The sequence below is a fragment of the Anabrus simplex genome, chromosome 1 (genome assembly GCF_040414725.1).
Source record: "Anabrus simplex isolate iqAnaSimp1 chromosome 1, ASM4041472v1, whole genome shotgun sequence".
Taxonomy (NCBI): Eukaryota; Metazoa; Arthropoda; class Insecta; order Orthoptera; family Tettigoniidae; genus Anabrus; species Anabrus simplex.
Genome location: NC_090265.1, coordinates 1,707,549,010 through 1,707,567,286, shown reverse-complemented (window position 1 = coordinate 1,707,567,286; position 18,277 = coordinate 1,707,549,010). Strand labels below are relative to the sequence as shown.

At 43.4% G+C, this 18,277-nt stretch overlaps 1 protein-coding gene across 2 annotated transcripts in view; it reads right to left on the bottom strand.

Moving 5' to 3' along the window:
* The window catches only part of LOC136858702 (hydroxyacyl-coenzyme A dehydrogenase, mitochondrial), a 52,706-nt gene continuing 34,429 nt past the window's right edge, over positions 1 to 18,277 (bottom strand). The window contains exons 3-7 of one of the 2 annotated variants that reach the window (XM_067138440.2): positions 14,723 to 14,881; positions 14,085 to 14,222; positions 4,345 to 4,507; positions 592 to 708; positions 1 to 209 (exon numbers count right to left, since the gene is read on the bottom strand). In XM_067138440.2, the coding sequence (XP_066994541.2) occupies positions 94 to 209; positions 592 to 708; positions 4,345 to 4,507; positions 14,085 to 14,222; positions 14,723 to 14,881 (693 nt within the window). In that variant the 3' untranslated portion in view covers positions 1 to 93. The remainder of the gene's footprint in view (positions 210 to 591; positions 709 to 4,344; positions 4,508 to 14,084; positions 14,223 to 14,722; positions 14,882 to 18,277) is intronic. The other variant, XM_067138441.2, reaches the window with a different exon arrangement.

Here is an 18,277-nt window from a genome sequence, read left to right as displayed (position 1 = left end):
TTAGTGCAAGAACAAGATAGGCACGTTTATTGACAAAGTAAAGGCTCAAACATTTCCCACATGTATATGCACAGTTCAGTCTTGTTGTCTTTTTCAATACTTGTAGAATCCTTCCCCTGATTTTCTGCCTAGTTTTCCCTCAGAGACTAGTTTTTTCATCAGCTTACTCGGCTTGAATAATGGTTCGTCTGGAAATTTCTTGTGCCAGCCTGGAACAAAAATAGACAAGAATATGACTGCCTGTTACACATGTTTTCGGAAAAAGAAATTCACCTTTTGTCGTATGAATGACTAAAATTCTTAAGGTAAGAAAAATTGTTGGCGATGAAGACTTGATTGAGACTGGAAGGAGGAACTCAGTGATATGTAGAGATACAACACTGATAGAAAGAACGTCACCGGCCAACACCTAATGTATAGACTAGTGCTAAGAGAAGAACTTTTTGATGTATACAATATGTCCATGAATGATCAGCGTAGCAGCTGTCGGTTCAGAGGGCCATCCCACCACCAGTAAGAACTTCGGCCAGGAAACCGCAGTTTTCTTGATCAATAGTAGCTGCCAAACATACCTGTTACGTTGATACTCACCTTCAGAAATGTACAAGCCAGTGTCCAGCCCCGTGTAGTCGGATAGTTCCAGCGGTCCCATGGGCAATCCAGCACCCAGCTTCATAGCTGTGTCTATGTCTCTGGCTGTGGCATCCCCTGGAGGCAATAAATTATCCAACTTGTAATGCTGATCAGGAATGACTGAGAACTGCGCTACCCATCGAAATGTAGTCATCTATGTATCCATTCCGTCATTCAGTTTAAGCTATTTAAACATTTGTTTTCGTCTCGGTTGCTCCTGTTTGTTATGCTGTCTAGAGCTTCGTGCACTTCAACGTTTTTGTTATAGCAACCTCTTGTTTAACACGTGGCATTAGAATAAGTTTGGTTACACAACTCTACTCGTATTTATTTTTCAGGAAAAGAAGAATTGCCATTTGAAGAACAGCATTAAAAGGCTTGAATAAGATCTTCAAGTGCATAAATATATGCACACTTAAGTCAGAATGGTTAAGGCATTCGTCTTTCCTATAGCACAGTTTCGGAACACGGTCAAAATTTGATACACCCTTATCTACTCCACCTCACCGCACCACACGATACACAAACTCATTTGTTGTTTCTTCGGCAGGACAATGGAATACACTACCCGTTTCTGTCAGAGGAGCCTCACCTGCTAGTTTTAGGCAACTTTGTCAGCGATACAGAGCGGCGCGGAAGGATATTGGGGGATCAAATAAAGAGTGCCCGAGGAAATAATTTTCTCAAGACTGTAATTAAACCTATAAGAAAGAAGGAAGGCATTCTCTGGAGTCGCCTAAAATTACGGACATTTTTTATGTCATATAAGTCACAGTCAGTCAAAGTAGTAGATTTTTCAAAAAACTTTTGATTTTTTAATCGTTATTTTTGTAACTGAGAGATACAACTCCGTGGCTCAGGCGGCAGCGTGCCGGTCTCTCACCGCTGGGTTCCCTGGTTCAAATCCCGGTCACTGCATGTGATATTTGTGCTGGACAAAGCGGAGGTGGGGCAGGATTTTCTCCGGGTACTCCGGTTTTCCCTGTCATCTTTCATTCCAGCAACACTCTCCAGTATTATTTTATTTCACCTGCCATTCATTAATCATTGCCCAGAAGAGTGCGACAGGCTTCAGCAGCCGGTAGAACTCCCATCCTCGCCGCTAGATGGGGCTTCACCCCTTCCACTCGTGACTCATTCGAATGACTGGAAACAGTCTGTGGATTTTCATGTTTGTAACTGAGACATGGATAACGGTTACATGAAGATTACGTTTTCAGCCAAAACTATTACTAACATGTACGGTATATGAATATATCAAAAAATTAGAGTTTCAATACGACCGAGCGGCGTGGCCACGTGGCTAAATAAGCAAGCTCAACATTCAGAAAACGAGTAGGTTTGAACCACACCGTAGGCTGTCGTCAAAATGTTGGCGTTCTTTTGCGATTTTTCATTTCAATTTTCAGGCAAATGAGTGGACAGTTCCTACTCACAGTCCACAGCCGATGTGTTCCCCTCTCTTACCCGATTTCATTCATCAGAGTTCTCAACTGGGCAAGGGCATCCGGTAGTAAAAATCATGCAATAAAATTTAATCTCACCTCATACCGGACCCTGAATCAAGAAACGGTTCTAAGGAGTAGATAATGTTCATAAACACCTGAACACCTTGAAAGACTAGAGATAGGAAGTTCATATTCACAGGACATGTGCATTAGTATGTTCTGAAGAAATGATTAGTATTTGAACCATATCGGCCCTCAGGTTCAAGGTCCACATTGATATCTCGGTGCACCACCACCGACTTATAAAATATACCGGCGGCTCTCGTTGTCGCTATAAACCAAAGGTAATGGATCAGTGTGACTTGAGCAGACGTTCAGGATGCCTCGCAGACATATACTGGAATCGTACCATCAAATGAGTGAGTTTGAAAGAGGGCGCATTATTGGCATGAGAGATCGTGACGCATCCATCCGGGAAATTGCTGCTTGTATGAGACGAAGTGTGTCGGCAGTGCAACGGGTGTGTACAGAATGGTTCACAAAAGGCCGTGGTACACGACGAGATGCATCGTGTCGCACCCTCCAAACCACCCCCCGAGAAGATAGACACCTCATCCGAATTGCATTAGAGGACAGATCTGCGTCCTCCTCAGCTCTGGCGCAACAGTGGAACAGTGTAACACATCGTACACTATCAGGAGTGACAGTCCGTCGCCGTTTAATACGGTCTGGGTTACCAGCACGTCGTCCACTTCTCCGCCTACCTTTAACTAATGTGCATAAACATGCTAGACTGCAATGGTGTATGGAACGACGTCACTGGGGACAGGAATGGCAGCAGATAGTGTTTTCGGACGAATCTAGGTTATGTTTCTTTGAAAATGATGGCCGCATTTTGGCTCGCCGCAGACAGGGGGAAAGGCATCACGTTGACTGCATTCGCACAAAACATACAGCGCCAACTCAAGACCTTATGGTGGTGATTGCTTTAAGAGGAAGTACAACTAGGCAACCATCCTCTATAAAACACTAATCAGAGAGAGAAAATGGAAGGGATACGAAACTTCGAAAAATGAAGGTATCAGCCAAAGAAAGACAAGGGCCACGAAAGGTGTGAACATGAAAGACTCCCTATCCCTCGGAAACCTAATAACGTTGGGATCGGTAAAGAACAAGAGTTGACCAAGGCAGGTCGGATAGAATAGATACAGTGAGGAGCCTGGCACAACTAAGTGGAAACAGTACCAGGACTCAGATAAGGACCCCGTGGTCGCCAACCCACGCTACAAAGTTTGGATCCCATGTAACCCCTTTTAGTCGCCTCTTACGACAGGCAGGGGATACCGTAGGTGTTATTCTACTGACCCCACCCACAGTGGGTCAAGGCCTCATGCTATTGAGTACAACCACAAATCACAGTTGGTGCGTGTCCAGGGCACTATGACCAGTTTGACCTACGTGAATGACATCCTGCGACCCGTAGCCGTACCCTTTCTGCATGACACCCCAGACGCCATATTTCAGCAGGACAATGCGCGACCACATGTTGCTGCACGAACACGTGCCTTCTTGTTGTCACAGGATGTCAGACTGTCGCCCTGGCCCACCCGATCACCGGACTTGTCACCAATCGAAAATGTGTGTGATATGGTGAAACGACGGGTGCGGTGCTGTGAGCCAATGCCAACCACCAAAGATGTACTGTGGAAACAGATGAATTCAGCACGGATGTCTGTACCCCAGGACACCATTCGCGCCTTATACGCGTCGATGCCATCATGCATGCAACAAGCTATCAGTGCCCATGGAGGACCCAGCGCCTGCTAGGCAATAGAACACATGCTAAACCTAGGTGACTGAAATGCTGATCGTTTCTGCAGAACATACTAATGAGCATGGCCTCGGAAATTTTGGTCATCTAAATATAAACAGGCATGCTTTTATTGGCACAGACGAGAAAACTAGCAGATTTTCGTTCAGAATCACTCGTTCTGTCGTGCTGTGTAGAGACTGTCTAAAAACGACAGGCGTGCAGCAATGTTCTCATGTTTTAATTGATCATCAACCGAGTTTCAGTGCAATCGACGTCTTCGATACACCGCATTCCACTTAAAACTTTAGCGAAAAATACTATTTTAAGTACTTAAATATTGTTGTACGACAGTATGACTGTGATAAGTAAGTTCATGATGTCTTGCAAATTGATTATTCTACCAATATTATTATGTTTTATTTACCACGTCCAACCTGGTAGCACACTCACCTCTCTCTAGCATGCGCACAGCTTCAGACATGTACGGTACCAGCAGTCTGTTGACCACGAACCCCGGGGTGTCCTTGCAGGTGATACACGTCTTGCCGACAGCCTGACCCCAGGCCATCATCTTCTGGTACGTGTCATCGGACGTATCTTCAGTCCGGATAACCTTTAACAAATCACGTGGCCCATAAACAGTACTTAGCATCGAGTTCAATGTGTTCTAACAACAGGGTGATATTCAGGAAACAGAACAACTGACGGCAAGGACAGCTGCAACGTGTGCTCCCGCAGTAAAATCAACAACGTTTGTCTAATTCCATCATATTCTTACAAATAAAGCTCCGTTTGTCTTAATACTCACTTTTTTTGCTATTGGCTTTACGTCGCACCGACACAGATAGGTCTTACGCCGACGATGGGACAGGACTTGGAAGGAAGCGGCCGTGGCCTTAATTAAGGTACAGCCCCAGCATTTTCCTGGTGTGAAAATGGGAAACCACGGAAAACCATCTTCAGGGGTTCGAACCTACTGTCTCCCGAATACTGGATACTGGCCGCACTTAAGCGACTGTAGCTATCGAGGTCGGTTTACTCTAATTTATTTCAGGATGACCCAATATGCACACACACCAATTGCTGTCTATTTACAAGTCTCTCTCTTCCTTACGGCACAGCAGGAGGTCCAGCCCGTCGCTATACCTGGGGAAGGTTAATCCTTCTTTCACTTCCCCAAATCCAGTCACCTCATACAACAGCTGTGTGTAGACAACTGGATCTGAACACAGGGCTACGGGCTACTCGACACACGGTAACCGGTCGTTGGTTCGACTCCACAGACAGTCCAGTAAACACAGAGTCACATGCAGTGAACAACTAAATGGTTCAACAGTATTTAACAGGAGGACGATACAACAGCGAACATTAACGCAGGTCCATTTTCCCTCGCACTCACGATAGCGGTCTCCCCTCGCGGACTGACGGCGATCCTCAGCCCACAGAAATATACAAACACACAGTACAGTCTTCCGTTCCGTCGCCTCCAGCCCACCTACTCACTGGACTCTCCGACACCGCAACAATAGCTCCTCGTTCGGACCTCGATGGGACATCAGCGACAGCCAATACCTTTGTCACCCACAGCCCAGCCACCGAACCCCAACACACGAGTCTCACACTGACTTCACCACGGAGCACAATGACTGACTGTCCGCGGCTAGCCTTCCTTTTTATAGCTTGGATGATGGGAGCCACAAGATTCACGAGGTGTCTAGAGGCAGAGCATTCCCATTGAATCTCCAAGAAAATCACAGGTAAGCCGGCCGACGAGAACAATACACGGAAAGGCCGGTCGCACCCCACAAGCCGACTGGGAGATTCCCGGTCGTGTGAGTCACTAGCCCCTTCCTCGAAATACCGAAAGGAGCTACCACGGGACTGGCACGTAATAATATGTTGAAATTCTCGCAAAATGTCTAACTCATTAACCAGATTCATGCTTTTAAGAACATAAAAGTATGCTATTTAGTAATTAACTGACAAGTCTTCAGCACGAAAATCAATCATTTAAGAAGTGAAATGCAACAGCTCACAACCAAAGGTAAACTGTTACAAGGCTTGGCAATCTTGGCAGCTGGCTAGATAGCGAATGCGGGGAAAAAAACTACTGGACTACTAAACGTGAGAAACCAGACGTGTGCAGAAGGTATCCAGGCAGCAGAAGAAGCATAAGAAGTAACAGAAAATAATTCAGACATTAGAATGACTAGGTGGAATGTTGTTTTTGTTGTTGTTGTTGTTGCTTGAGTCATCAGTCCATATACTGCTTTGATGCAGCCCTCCACGCCATCCTATCCTGTGCTAAACCTTTCATTTCTACGTAACTGCTGCATCCTACATCTGCTCTAATTGGCTTGTCATATTCATACCTTGGGCTACCCCTACAATTCCCTCAAAAACCAACTGCATAAGTCCTGGGTGTCTTAACATGTGTCCTATCATTCTATCTCTTCTTCTCGTCAAGTGTAGCCACAACGATCTCCTTTCACCAGTTCGATTCAGTATCTCTTCATTCGTGACGCGATCTATCCATCTCACCTTCAGCATTTTTCTGTAACACCACATTTCAAAAGCTTCTATTCTCTTTCTGAGCTAGTTATCGTCCATGTTTCACTTCCATACAATGCCACGCTCCAAACGAAAGTCTTCAAAAAGAATTTCTAATTCCTATATCAATGTTCGAAGTGAGCAAATTTCTTTTCTTAAAAAAGGCCTTCCTTGCTTGTGCTAGCCTGTATTTTATGTCTTCCTTACCTCTGCCATCGTTAGTTATTTTACTGCCCACGTAACAATATTCATCCACTTCCTTTAAGACTTAATTTCCTAATCTAATATTTCGTGGACTTATTTATTTTCATCTTGTACACCTCACCCAAGACTCCGTCCATACCATTCAGCAACTTCTCCAGATCTTCTGCAGTCTCAGATAAAATAACAATACAATCGTCAAATCTCAGGGTTTTGTTTTCCTCTCCTTGGACTGATTACTTTTCCAAATGTTTCTTTGAGTTCCGTTACTGTCTGTTCTATATAAACACTGAACAGGAGGGGGGGGGGAATTGCAGCCTTACCTCACCCCTTTCTGGACTGCTGCTTCATTTCATCGCCCTCGATTCTTATCACTGCAGACTGATTTTTATACAGATTGTAGATAATTCTTCTTTCTCGGTACCTGATCCAGATCACCTTCAGAATCTCAAATATCTTGGTCCAATCAACATTATCAAATGCCTTTTCTAGATCTACGAATGGCATGTATGTAGACTTGCCCTTCTTAATTCGATCCTCTACGATCAGACGTAAAGTCAGGATTGCTTCACGTGTTCCTACACGTGTTCCTACGCTACACTGCTGGAAACATGCTGGTAGTATGACGAGAGCAGAGTACATACGCCATCCGGTTCGGTGTTTAAGACATTAATTACTGCACTGTTACCTACTTGTATGCAGTGATTCCCCTCTTCGATACACCTGGTCACGAGTGACGACACATTACAGTAGTTAAATGGTAAAAGGACGTTGCTACATGATTTCAAGGCGTCATGTTTTGCGATCGGATGATACAACATTTCGCTAGGATTCAGAATCGTGTGCAAAATTTGCTCATACGTTGCACCTGCAGGGGAATAGCACCCCTATAACCATGTGCAAGTTAATTGGGCTGCAGCAAACGATATTGGAAGGGCCTGCTGAATCAAACTGTATTATTAAAAACTACACTAAACGTGTTAATAATGCCGATACTGTTGTTAACAGCTCTGGCAACAACAACAAAACTGTTACTTTGCAGTGAATATGTAGTATGTAAGAAATATGTGACATCCGTTAAGACGTATCCCGGTGCTGATGTAAATAGTGACCACAATCCAGTTGTAATGGACCTTAAAATGGTACGTTTCAGAAAAATTAAAAGAAATGTTAAACTATCCAAGCATATAGATATTAAGAAACTATTGGATCCCAAAGTAAGAACTAACGTTGGAACTGCACTGGAAAAGAAGATGGAGTTAATAAAATACACTGAATCATCAGAGGTAGAATACACATGGAACGCCATTAAAGATAGTGTGATTGAAATCCAGGAAAATGAAATTGGACAATGCAACAACATCAAAAGACAGAGCTGGATGACAGTTGAAATTCTAGAACTTATGGATGAAAGGAGACAGCATAAAAATACAGATCACATTCAATACAAAATTCTAAACAAAGCTGTACGCAGAAAGTGCAGGGAAGCCCGAGAATTATGGATGACAGACAGATGTAAAGAAACTGAGATCCTTCAAGAGAAGCACGACTATTTTAACTTGCATAAGAAAGTGAAAGAACTTGCTGGTTTGAAACGGAGACGATATGGTGAAATTTTGAGAGACGCCAATAATGAAATCATCTTGGGTGTGGAAGGGAAACTCAAACGATGGAAGGAATATATAGAAAATCTCTTCAAAGATGACAGAAATGATCCTCCTTCACCTGACGAGAGAATAAATGAAAATAGCCCTGAAATAACAAAAAGTGAAGTTGTACATGCCGTAAAACTTCAAAAGAATGGTAAAGCAACTGGACCTGACGGTGTGTATGCTGAAGTTCTCAAAGTAATAACAGAACAGGAATCTACCGGCCTCAATATCTTAACATCATTATTCAATCAAATATATGTATCAGGAGAAATACCATCAGACTAGCTGAAATCAACCTTCATACCACTACCGAAGAAGCCTAACTCGTCGCAGTGCGATGATTATCGTATGATAAGTTCGATGTCTCACGTGCTCAAAATATTCTTGCGAATCATTCACACTAGAATATACAAAAAATGTGAATCCCACATGGATCAGAATCAGTTCGGTTTCCGAAATGGCGTTGGTACACGTGAAGCACTCTTCTCGTTAAATGTGTTGTTACAGAGGTGCAGAGATATGAATGTTGATGTCTATGCCTGTTTTATAGATTATAAACAAGCTTTCGATTGTGTCAGGCACAATAAGCTGATAGAGATTCTGAGATCAACAGGTATTGACTCCGGTGACTTACGTATAATCAGTAACCTGTACTGGAATCAGTTTGCAAATGTCAAAACTGATCAAGGAACTTCAGAAACTGCTTCGATCAGGAAGGGCGTCCGCCAGGATTGTGTACTGTCACCTCTGTTGTTTAACATTTGCTCAGAGGCAATCTTTAAAGAAACATTGAAAGACTATGGTGGGATCAAAATTAACGGGAAAAACATCAACAACATCAGATCTGCAGATGATACTGTTGTCATAGCTGATGACATGCCTGCCCTTCAGTGCATGATAAACTCCTTAGTTCAGCACAGTGAAGAGTTTGGATTATATGTTAACCCCTCAAAGACGAAACTGATGGTGTTCTCTAAGAAGACAATTCGGACAAATCTCACAATAAAAGATAAAATAGTTGAGCAACTGTCTTCTCTCAAATATCTGGGTACCATCTTGGATGACCAATGTAACTCCAAACGGGAGATAATATCTAGAATTGAGCAGGCCAGGAAACAATTCATAACCATGAAGAAATTCTTTGTGAGGTCAGATCTAAGTCTCCAACTACGAATTCGTATGATCCGCTGCTATATATTTTCTGTTCTCCTATATGGATGTGAAAGCTGGACTCTGGATCCAATCACAGAAAAACGTATTGATGCCTTCGAAATGTTCCTGTATCGCCGTCTCTTGCGGATATCCTGGGTAATGAAAATCTCAAATGCCGAGGTCCTTCGTCGGATGAAAAAGCAAAAAGAATTACTGCTCACCATAAAACAGAGGAAAACGCAATATCTAGGACATATCATGAGAGGTGAGAGGTATCAGTTATTACAGCTTATTATCGAAGGGAAGATACAGGGGAATAGATCTGTTGGGAGAAGGAGAAATTCATGGCTGAAAGACCTTCGAAGATGGCACTGCTGTACTTCAGAAATGGCATTCCATTCTGCGCTGTCAATATCAGAGCTAGTTACGTGGATCGCCAACCTACGCTCGGAGACGGCGTCTTAAGAAGAAGTTGATTCCTGCTCTTGAAATTGTATTTTGATGGGCATATACAGTATAGGGAGATGTACTAAAGGCAATGGGTTGGGATATAGTACCATATCTGAAATACTTATTTGATTATTGTTTAGGTGAAGGAGCTATACCACATGAATGGAGAGTTGCTATAGTAGCCCCTGTGTATAAAGTAAAGGGTGATAGACATAAAGCTGAAAATTACAGACCAGTCAGTTTGACATGCATTGCATGTAAGCTTTGGGAAAGCATTATTTCTGATTATATTAGACAGGTTTGCAAAATTAATAACTGGTTTGACAGAAGGCAGTTTGGGTTTAGGAAAGGTTATTCCACTGAAGCTCAGTTTGTAGGATTTCAGCAAGATATAGCAGATATCCTGGATTCAGGAGGCCAAATGGACTGTATTGCGATTGGCCTATCTAACGTATTTAATAGGGTAGATCATGGAAGAATGCCGGCAAAAATGAGTGCTATTGGACTAGAAAGAAGAGTGACTGAATAGGTGGCTATATTTCTAGAAAATAGAACTCAGAGAATTAGAGTAGGCGAAGCTTTACCTGACCCTGTAATAATTAAGAGGAGAATTCCTCAAGGCAGTATTATCGGACCTTTATGTTTTCTTATATATATATATATATATATATATATATCAATGATATGTGTAAAGAAGTGGAATCAGAGATAAGGCTGTTTGCAGATGATGTTATTCTGTACAGAGTAATAAATAAGATTGTGAGCGGCTGCAGGGTGACCTCGATAGCGTTGTGAGATGGACGGTGGGCAATGGTATGATGATAAACGGGGTTAAAAGTCAGGTTGTGAGTTTCACAAATAGGAAAAGTACTCTGAGTTTTAATTACTGCGTTGATGGGGTGAAAGTTCCTTTTGGGGATCATTGTAAGTACCTAGGTGTTAATATAAGAAAAGACCTTCATTGGGGTAATCACATAAATATGATTGTTAATAAAGGGTACAGATCTCTGCACATGGTTATGAGAGTATTTAAGGGTTGTAGTAAGGATTTAAAGGAGAGGGCATATAAGTCTCTGGTAAGACCCCAACTAGAGTATGGTTCCAGTGTATGGGACCCTCACCAGGATTACTTGATTCAAGAACTGGAAAAAATCCAAAGAAAAGCAGCTCGTTTTGTTCTGGGTGATTTCCGACAAAAGAGTAGTGTTACAAAAATTTTGCACAGTTTGGGCTGGGAAGACTTGGGAGAAAGGAGACGAGCTCCACGATTAAGTGATATGTTCCGAGCTGTCAGTGTAGAGATGGCGTAGGAGGACATCAGTAGATGAATAAGTGTGAGTGGCGTTTATAAAAGTAGGAAAGATAACAATATGAAGATAATGTTGGAATTCAAGAGGACAAATTGGGGCAAATATTCGTTTATAGGAAGGGGAGTTAGGGATTAGAATAAATTACCGAGGGAGATGTTCAATAAATTTCCAATGTTTTTGCGATCATTTAAGAAAAGGCCAGGAAAACAACAGATAGGGAATCTGCCACCTGGGCGACTGCAGATCATTAGTGATTGATGATTACATTGTATTTTTCTCGTTGTAGCCATGCAAGTAGTCATACGTTTATTTTCTTCATTTGTACGTACATTAGCGTGTTTATTGTATTTTCACCTTGTTTTATATGTATCCGAAGAAAAATTCTCTTCCAGCGACATACTATTTGGAAAAACATTACGAAAGTTTATCTTCCGACATGTTACAAGTAAGATTCCAAGGAGCAACAATACAGTATTGCTTATTTTCTGTGTCTTGGCATTCAGTGTAGTCTCGTTATGGCCCGTACGTATGTATGCTACAAAATATACAGCAAGGTCGTTAGATTAATCAAAGACGATGGTGATGGAATGTGGAAAAAGAAATAAATAGAATGAAGGGCAACGAAAGATTGACAACGACAAAATAATAGAATAAAGACGAAGAAAAGTGACAGGGTGAGGATCGGAAGCCTACTACAACGAAGTTGATGAAACGAGAATAAAGGTGGTGGTGGTGATTATTGTTTTAAGAGGAAATACAACCGGGCAATCATCCTCTATTAACACTAACCCTAGAGAAAAAGTGGAGGGGGTCTGACACTTAGAATAATGAAAATGTAGGCCAAAGAGAGCCAAAAGCCACGAAGAGCGTGAAAATGAACAACTGCCTATGCCTCGATACCTAATAATGTCAGGGTCGGAAAGTAAGAGAGTTGACCAAGGGAGGTCGCATATGATAGATGAAAGTGAGGAGCCTGGCAGAAATAAGTGGAAGTAATGATTCAGCTAAGGGCCCCGTGTTCATCAAGTCAAGCTCCCAAGTTAAGAGCCCCAGCGGCCCCTTTTACTTGCCTCTTACGACAGCCAGAGGCTACCGTGGATGTCATTCTATCGCCCCAACCACAGGGGGGAAAACGGGAGTACAAAATGATGTCAAATTTCCCTATGGGGAAATATGATCATGTCTTACGTGGTTCTCGGTCATCGCCTTTCGTCAACACCTGTTAATTTCATATAACCACCAGCCATGACATATACTGCACGGTTGCTAGGTTTGTCTGGCCATCCATCCATACCTTACACCATAGCCTGCACGGTTGCTAGATAACACTGTCTGGCCATCTATCCATACCTTACACCATAGGTGGTGGTGATTATTGTTTTAAGAGGAAGTATAACTAGGCAACCATCCTCTATATAACACTAATCAGAGGGAAAATATGGAAGGGGTCCGACACTTCGAAAAATTAAGATATCGGCCAAAGGAAGACAAGGACCACGAAGGGCGTGAAAATGAAAGACTCCCTAGCCCTCGCAAACCTAATAGCGTCGGAAAAGAACAAGAGTTGACCAAGAGAGGTCGGATAGGATAGATGAAAGTGAGGAGGCTGGCACAAGTAAGTGGAAGCAATGCCAGGGCTCAGCTAAGGACCCCGCGGTCGCCAAACCACGCTCCAAAGTTCAGAGTCCCTGGGGCCCCTTTTAGTCGCCTCTTACGACAGGCAGGGAATACCGTAGGTGTTATTCTACCGCCCCCACCCACAGGGGGTACCTTACACCATAGCCTGTACGGTTGCTAGATAATATTGTCCGGCCATCCATCAATACTATACACCATAGTTTGCACGGTTACTAGGTAATATAGTCTCGCCATCCATCCATACCTTACATCACTGCCTGCACGGTTGCTAGGTAACATTGTCTGGCCATCCATTCATACCTTACATATCTGGTTGCCCGGTTGCTAGGCAACACTGTCTGGCCATCCATCCAGACATTTCAGCTCTGGTTGCATGGTTGCTAGGTAACACTGTCTGGCCATCCATTCATACCTTACACCATATCCTACACGGTTGCTAGGTAACACTGTCTGGCCATTCCATCCATACCTTACATCACTGTCTGCACGGTTGCTAGGTAACATTGTCTGGCCATCCATCCGTACTTTACATCACTGCCTGCACGGTTCCTATGTAACATTGTCTGGCCATCCATCCCTACTTTACATCACAGCCTGCACGGTTGTTAAATAACATTGTCTGGTCATCCATCCATACTTTACATCACAGCCTGCACGGTTGTTAAATAACATTGTCTGGTCATCCATCCATACTTTACATCACAGCCAGCACGGTTGCAAGTTTAGACCTCCGTTGCACATTTTGTTACATAGAAAATTTCGTTACACAAATATTCAAATGACCCCCAGCTCTCGGAAATATTAATGTCAAAAGAGACAAGATTAAACACAGATTTAAAAAATATGACACAGCCTAGAATGAACCATCTAGTTATGAGGAGAGTACGAGTTAGGAGGTGATGATGATGATGATGATGATGATGATGATGATGATGATGCTTGTTGTTTAAAGGGGCCTAACATCTAGGTCATCGGGCCGAGTTAGAAGAGAAAGAAATCGAAACGAAATAATGACAGTGAAGGACAGGGAAGAGAAATCCAGGCAAATTTTTAATGGGGGCTGGCAACCACGTATTGCTTAATATTGATAGCAGTGTAGCCTATCCATTGAAATTATTTAGTAGTAGTAGTAGTAGTAGTAGTAGTAGTAGTATAGCATGTGCTCTGGCCAGAAATGTTAGCTGATTAACCCAGTATCTTCAGCTGTAGAATACGTGAGAGAAAATAGTTGAAATACCTCAAGTAGCTTCATAACAGGAACCGGGTTGAAGAAATGCAGGCCTCCGAATCTGTCCTTGCGCTTCGTTACAGAGGCGATCTCTCCTATTGACAGGGAAGATGTGTTGGAGGCGAAAATCGTGTGGTCTGGAGCAATCTGGAAAAAAGATCATAGAATAATATGAGTTGGTTCAAATAATTTTAAACTCGATCGGTTCCTAACGCTATGTCCTTAACATGCAATTTGTCAAAATCAGAGGACTTTCTTCATCTTTATTTTTTTTCTTTATTTTTTTATTTATTATTATTATTATTATTATTATTATTATTTGCTTTACGTCGCACCGACACAGATAGTCTTATGGCGACGATGGGACAGGAAATGCCTAGGAATGCGAAGGAAGCGGCCGTGGCCTTAATTAAGGTACAGCCCCAGCATTTGCCTTGTGTGAAAATAGGAAACCACGGAAAACCATCTTCAGGGCTGCCGACAGTGCGGTTCGAACCCACTATCTCCCGATTACTGGATACTGGCCGCACTTAAGCGACTGCAGCTATCGAGCTCGGTGAAGGTATGTTTCGAGCATATCAAGGCCTGTATTAGCGGCCTGAGTGTAGTGATCGGTGATCAATGTGCTATAACCGTCTACCACTTACCTCATCAATAGAAGAGAACAACTTCTGTTTCAAGTCTATGTTTTCAATAATTGCCTCCACAACTAAATCAGTCTCCTTCACAGCTTCATTTACGTCAGTTAAAGTCTTGATTTTCTCGAGAGTTTCCTGGACAAGTTTTTCTCCATCAGCTGGATTATCCTGTAAAGAGAGATGCACAATACCATTAAGTCTTCTTTAGAGGAACTTCAGTTGGGCCACAAAATGGCATAGGAAGAGTAAACGAGGTAGTTAATTTGTCATACAGTATTAAAAAACTAACAACTGGTCAGTGTACTGGCCTTCACTCGAGAGGGCTCCGAGTTCGATTCCCGGCTAGACCGGAAATTCTCGTATTTACACAGCTCACCACATTACCAACCACCATAGAAATTCGAAACATTCTTCTTCTTCCTCTTAATCTGTTTTCCATCCAGGGTTGGTTTTTCCCTCGGACTCAGTAAGGGATCCCACCTCTACAGCCTCAAGGGCAGTGTCCTGGAGCGTGAGACTTTGGGTCGGGAGATACAACTGGGGAGAATGACCAGTACCTCGCCCAGGAAACTCACCTGCTATGCTAAACAGGGACCTTGTCGGGGGGTAGGAAGACTGGAAGGGATAGACAAGGGAGGGGGAAGTCATTTGCCTGGAGGAGAAGTGGGAAACCACGGAAAACCACTTCGAGGATGGGTGAGGAGGGAAATCCCCTCTACTCATTTGATCTCCCGAGGCTGATTGGACGCCGTTCCAGCCCTCGTACAACTTTTCAAATTTTTTGGCAGAGCCGGGAATCGAACCCGATTCTCCGGGGGTGGCATCTAATCACACTAACCACTACACCACAGAGGCGGACAATTCGAAACATTCACATAGGGTTAGCGTCAGGAAGGACAACCGCATGTGCGATACAATGACATACAGTGGTAGGGACGTTCAACATGATATTACACCAAAATTTAATACGTCGCTGTAGCCCGCGATTTATTAAATTTAGTTAAATTACAGTTAGTCATCATCATCATCATCATCATCATCATCATCATCATCTGTTTGCCCTCCAGGTTCGGCTTTTCCCTCGGACTCAGCGAGGGATCCCACCTCTACCGCCTCAAGGGCAGTGTCCTGGAGCTTCAGACTCTTGGTCGGGGGATACAACTGGGGAGAATGACCAGTACCTCGCCCAGGCGGCCTCACCTGTTATGCTGAACAGGGGCCTTGTGGAGGGATGGGAAGATTGGAAGGGATAGACAAGGAAGAGGGAAGGAATCGGCCGTGGCCTTAAGTTAGGTACCATCCCGGCATTCGCCTGGAGGAGAAGTGGGAAACCACGGAAAACCACTTCGAGGATGGCTGAGGTGGGAATCGAACCCACCTCTACTCAGTTGACCTCCCGAGGCTGAGTGGACCCCGTTCCAGCCCTCGTACCACTTTTCAAATTTTCGTGGCAGAGCCGGGAATCGAACCCGGACCTCCGGGGGTGGCAGCTAATCACGCTAACAACTACACCACAGGGGCGGCTAAATTAAAGTTAGTGCCAAAATAAAATAATGTCGAGGCACGTCGTGAATTTCTAGAAACGATTGCTAGATGTCGAACGGAACAGACTATACAGGGAGAGGAAGACGTCGTTCGGCCTCGTAGCAGTGGAGGCATTACCACCAGTGATTCACCAGTGACTCTTCATTCACAGAATGTATTGACGTTCGAATAAACGGTCGTGTTCTGATACAGCCCACCCTATTGTTTGTTAACGTAATGATTCACACTACAGGTACGGTATCGCAGCAGTCAGGTATTACTGAACTGATTTGATGGGAACTGTAAAAACTAGCTGTCACAGTAAGAGCACGAGCAAGCAACGGTCTTTTCAAAGAATACCTGACTGGAGCGTGATCGTACCGTTCTACGACTGGACCGGCAACGTGAATTCCGAAAACTCAAATGTCAAAATTACAGACTTTCCAGAATAAATCCTCCAAAAAATGACAAAAGCATCACTCCTGAGATCTAATAAAAAGATACGAACTGAACTTCATATTCCGCTTATTAGACAAAACAAAGACAAAGTTACCTCCGTACAGGCCAAGAAGGCCCTGGAAGGTAAAGGCTTCCACCATTATTAACAGAGGCACGTGATGGGGTAGAGTGGTTAGCTCTACGCCCGGCCGCCTTTGCCTCCAGGAATTAACCTGGTACTCATTTTTGGTGTAGGCTGAGAACCCCAGGGCCATATACACCTCCGGAAGTGGAAATCTCGTTTCTTAAATTTTACGACTTCCTGACGGGGATTCGAACCCACGTCCTTCCGGGCGAACGGAGCACGCCTTTACCGCCTCGGCCAGGCAGCGTTATTCAGCCCCCACCCCAGCTTCCAGTACTCGACTGACCAATGACTAGAGGAACCGTGCTGCTTCGCGGCATTTGTTATAAATAGGTCAGATAACGTGCCTTGATATAAAATTGCTCCATTCACTGCCTAGGTAAATTTTTGAAGGTTTACTTTTAAGATTTGTTATTACCTCTTAATTATGTGTGAAGTGAATTTTTGTAGATTTCTTTATTGTGACATTGACTGATAATTTACGAACATTCTTTTTACAATTTGTTTTACGTCTCAACGCCACAGACAGGTCCTTCGGTGACGATGGGATAGGAAAGGGCTAGGAGTGGGAAGGAAGTGACCGTGGCCTTAATTAAGATACAGCCCTAGCATTTTCCTGGTGTGAAAATAGGAAACCACGGAAAAACACGTTCAGAGTTGCCGAGAGTGGGCTCGAACCCACCATCTCCCGAATGCAAGTTGACAGCTGCGTGACTCAAACCACACAGCCCCTTGCTCGGTTTTACGACTATTTTGTAAGCTTAGAGTTATTGTTGTATGTTTAATTTAAAGTTTAAAATACTTTGATTCGCGTGGAACCTTGTCATTGTTACAGCCCCGATTTCCTGGGAAGTAATTGATCCTTTCAAATAATAAAAATAAGTGATAACTATGTATTTACACGTCATGCTATAAATATGACTAGCTGATGTACCCGTGCTTCGCTACGGAATTCTAAACTGTAGGCTATACAGAATTCTAGGTTAGGTAGTGTAAACGTTGTGAGCAATATTGTATTAAGTTGCATAGCTCTTAACGTTGCCCTAGAAACACGACGGGGAAGTCATCAACGTCTTTTCTCATATGAAGACTGGGTTAGAGAATTTTCATCGTAATGGTAGGCCAGCTTGCCTATCATCAGTCACAATCAGGTTGGGGAGTTTTCATTATAATGGCAGACACTCACTCTCCGCCTGCCTTTATAGATTCTCAGAAAGACTTTCTTAGTGGTTTTCCCGACTGAAATGAACATGGGTCATTACAATGACGCCGGTAGGAATGGCGCGATTAGCTTAAAAGCAATGCTTTCATATGACATACTCGATCAAATAAAAACCCACACATTTTCTCACTTTTAACGAACAGTACTACGCTGCAGAACTAACAGCCCAAAGCTACAGAGCTGGAATGACCAAGACGCAGACATCCGTGATCCGTGAACAATCTTCGCCTTTTTT